The 3,900-nt window shown below is 37.4% G+C and overlaps 1 protein-coding gene across 1 annotated transcript; it reads left to right on the top strand.

Moving 5' to 3' along the window:
* The first annotated feature begins 266 nt into the window (after positions 1–266).
* Positions 267–824, top strand: LOC149212376 (uncharacterized). Its single transcript, XM_089388668.1, has one exon. The coding sequence runs from the start codon at positions 267–269 to the stop codon at positions 822–824; it is 558 nt and encodes a 185-aa protein (XP_089244794.1).
* The last annotated feature ends 3,076 nt before the right edge of the window (positions 825–3,900 follow it).

Here is a 3,900-nt window from a genome sequence, read left to right as displayed (position 1 = left end):
CAAGCTGTTAAATGCTGCCAGAGGATATGAACTTGAAGGATGCTAATTTTGGGGTATAACTGTCAGGCATGAAGATAAACACCGATACTCAGATGGCGATAAAGGCAAAGGAAATTTATTGCTTTCGCCCTTTTCCCTTTGGTTTCCTCCAATCCCCAAGCTGTTAAATTCCTTGAGAGCCCACATATGCCTAGCCATTGCAATTTATATATTGATATCCACCGGAAGGAAGTCTTGGAGAGTGGATATCAACCATCGGAGGGAAAATGGAGAACCAGTATTGCACCAAAAACTCTTTCGAAAGCCTGGTTGTGAGCACCATGATGAGTCGGCTAAATATGCGCAGCCCTTTTCTGGACACCAATACCTTCCTATCCAACTCGTATGATCGCATCATCGCGGACGAGAGCAAGAGCCCATTGGAGAGAGAGGAGGCGAAGCTGGAGAAGAATATCGTTCAGATTATATCCAGTGGGGACACTGATAAACTGAAGGCGAACTCTGGCCAGGCCGTCACCATTGGCGAGCACCAGGTTTGCGTGGGGTTCCACGAGGACCTAGAGCCCAGCTACCGCGTCTGGGAATGGCACGGTCACATCATGCTCTATGATGAGGAGAAGGGCTACACGGCAGAGTATATATACGGGAATTTCTTCGAGAAGGCAACTGAGTTTAAGCGTAGAGCGGCTAAACCCCAAGAGAAGAAAGACAAGGAGAACGAGGCCTTTGGTGGAACTGTGGACTTAGGAGGGCTTATTGATACCGTCAATGAGATGAACGCTCGAATTTTGTGCAGAAATATGAGCGTCGGGTCCTTCAAGTGAAGCTGCAAGGTGGTTAATCACCGGGGTTTTTGGGCTTAGGGTTTATGCGAACTTACTGGTAAGAAGCCCCCCCTTTAAAACAAAAAAATTATGTGCATTGGTTGGTTCTAGTAAGTCGGCTAATGCTTTATTACTTTGGGAAAAGTATTTTCTATAATAACTGGTGGGTGGTAGTTGCAATATGAAGTCCTGAATTATTTTTGAGATAATTGCAGCATTTAAAGGGGATTTGTGCTTGTAAATCAGAAATGTCATGTGCTTGGGTTTGTTTCAGATGTGGAAATTATTCAGTTTTTTCTGATGGTCCCAAACAGGTCTTCAGGGTTTCCATGCCCTGTGCATGTTGTTGTTGGACACGGCAATTGCATCCAATTTTGCAAAAAATGTTGTTCTTTGTGAAATATAAAGGACCTTTTATTTGTGTGAAATCCAGGTATTGTAACCGCTGCTCTGATAAAATTTAAATACATTGTTTTGAAATTGCATGGTTAGTGGTCTGGATGCTATAATATGTATTCATTGTACCAAACTCTGTAGCTATGCTCTCATAAGCAGAGAGCAGCTGAAAGATTTCCATAAATTACATATTAGATAGGGCTTTTGGCATGCTTTTTCTATTAAGAGAAGATTATGGACAATAATTCATTTATTATCTCCATTGTAGTTTCTTTATGCTGCTTCTTTTAAAAATAATTGGAACTTAATCAAGATGTATTATTCCTTATTAAATTTTTTATTGCATATAGATAAGGGAGGTGCTCTAGGCCCAGATCTTATTTTGCTATTGCACGTAGAGAAAGGAGGTAATCTAGGCCTGTCTGGTGATAATGTGATGGTATTTTAATAAACTGAAGAATAGAACCATATCTTGGCAGGGATTAATTATTTATTTTACTTGTCATATTTGAATAACAATAAACTACTCTAAGCCAGTCTGGGGATGATGTGATGGTATTTTAATAAGATGAATTACAGAGCCATATCAGGGATGAATTAGTTATTTTACTTCATATTTAAATAATAATAAACTAACATAGATCCTGTTAAACAGGGCTGTATATTTGAATAACAATCAAGGTGTATATTTAAATAACAATTGTAAATAAACTAGCATAGATCAATGTTAGCCCGACAGGATATATTGTGTTATTAGTTGTTGAGAGGTAGGAATCTCAAGTTTTTGATCCTTAATAAATTGTGTATTATTTGTTGAGAGGTATGCATTTCAAGTTTTTTATCCTTAATAAATTAATTTAACATTGATTTATTGGTTAGTTTTCTCTCAAGGATTAAAAAAACCCTGGTTCAATATAAAATAGCATATGCTAAAATTCAATTTGAGATGGTTCAGCATAAAATTTTATATACAAAAATTCAATTCGAGATTTTTCCATTGAGCTTTAGGTTTAGTTTACTTTGCAGTTTTACAATGTAAAACTATTTTTTTGGGTGGGTATTTTCTAATGTAAAGTTGATTCCAGAGGGAGTTCTTGACGTTTGTTGTTTATTTATGTAATAACAATTATATCTGTCTCTGTTTGTGTTGAATTGAGAAAATATCCTTCTCTGAGCTACGAGAAATATCTGGACTTGAGTTACGAACTTACCTTCTAAATCCAGGATGCAAAATTTCGCTGATGAACTCGTATTTTATCTTGGAAGGTTTGATGGCTTATACCGTTAGTTTGGTTGAAACATATAAATAGCCCATTGTCCATGCATTGTGTGGTGATCTGACAAATAAAAGAATTTGTCATTTTTTTTCTTAGCTATAGCAATGAACTGATGCAATAAAACTTTGATTTAGAATTCATTTTTCCAGATTCAAATAGAAGTGTTCATCTTTTATTTATTTAGTAGTGTATATATTAATGGGAAGGACTATCCTGTGTACATGGTTATGGTCATATGTACCATATTTATTTTCCAATTACTCACTTTCCATGAGATGCATCTGATAATAAGTTGGTACCAACTTTAGTGCCATGCCAGCTGAGTTGTGGTCTCACTGTAAAAATGTGGGAGTTTACTATTGCTGGCCCAAGTTGGGCTCCCAGGAAAAATAAGAGAATTCTCAGCCATATACCCAGAAGTGCAGTTCTGATATGAATAGATTTTAGCAGCAGATTGGGGAAATCAGTCCCTGACTTGGCCAAAAAATAAGGGGTGTTATGGTAAGGAGAAAAGAAAAATTTAACCCTGCAATCATATCATCTAAATTTAATTTAAAGCACTGGCCTGACAATGGTATCATAACATAATAGAAATCATGATCAGGTCACATCTTGTTTCTAGCATTATTTTCCTTCCAAAATTTAACTCACTTCTTTTGTGGACCCCAAGGTTCATCATTCAAATTCACAAAGCTACTTTGAATCTACTGAGGGTTAAAATGGAACTATTTTGTATTTTTGTGTGTGCCTGTGTAATTGAAGCTGAACATAATTGCAAGGGTCATCTTTATTCTTCCCTGGAATTTACTACAGGTGTTGCGCTTTCTGTTATATGTAATAGGATGTTTCCCTGGAAGGTTTCCCATGCTAAATAGGATTTATGTTGTGAACAAATGCAAATTTAAGGTTCCACACATCAAAATTTAATGCACTCCAAGTGCTATGCTTTTTCTGATTTTGATGCCAGCTGACTTATCTTAGGATTTATGTGTGCAATGCAATTCTAGGGTTCTGTACATTGCAGTTTATGCTCCACGTGCTTTGAAATTTCCGTGCCTCCCAGAATATTACATTCTCGATTCTCTGCACTCCGACCTTGTTGCCCCGGACACCCATTAACGACAGAAGCAGCGACAACCGAAGAAGAAAAGTATTATGAAGTTGAGGTTGAAAATGCAGAGGACGAATCAGATTCTGATGTTGGGGGAGATAAAGACAACCAGCAAGTAAAGGGCAAGGGATTGAGGTGGGCTGATGTAGACGACAATGGATTGGATAAGGTGCAAAAAAGGCTCATAGAAGCTCTGCCTCCAAAGTTGTCTGGAAGGAGCAAGGCCTTGATGAAACATATAATTTGTTTATCAAAAGAGGATGATCCATCTGAATTAATCATGTGGGTGAGA

The sequence above is a fragment of the Pinus tabuliformis genome, chromosome 1_1 (genome assembly GCF_031772625.1).
Source record: "Pinus tabuliformis cultivar Carrire ecotype Pingquan chromosome 1_1, CPIR1, whole genome shotgun sequence".
In the NCBI taxonomy this organism is placed as follows: domain Eukaryota; kingdom Viridiplantae; phylum Streptophyta; class Pinopsida; order Pinales; family Pinaceae; genus Pinus; species Pinus tabuliformis.
This window is presented reverse-complemented; position numbering and strand designations above follow the sequence as displayed.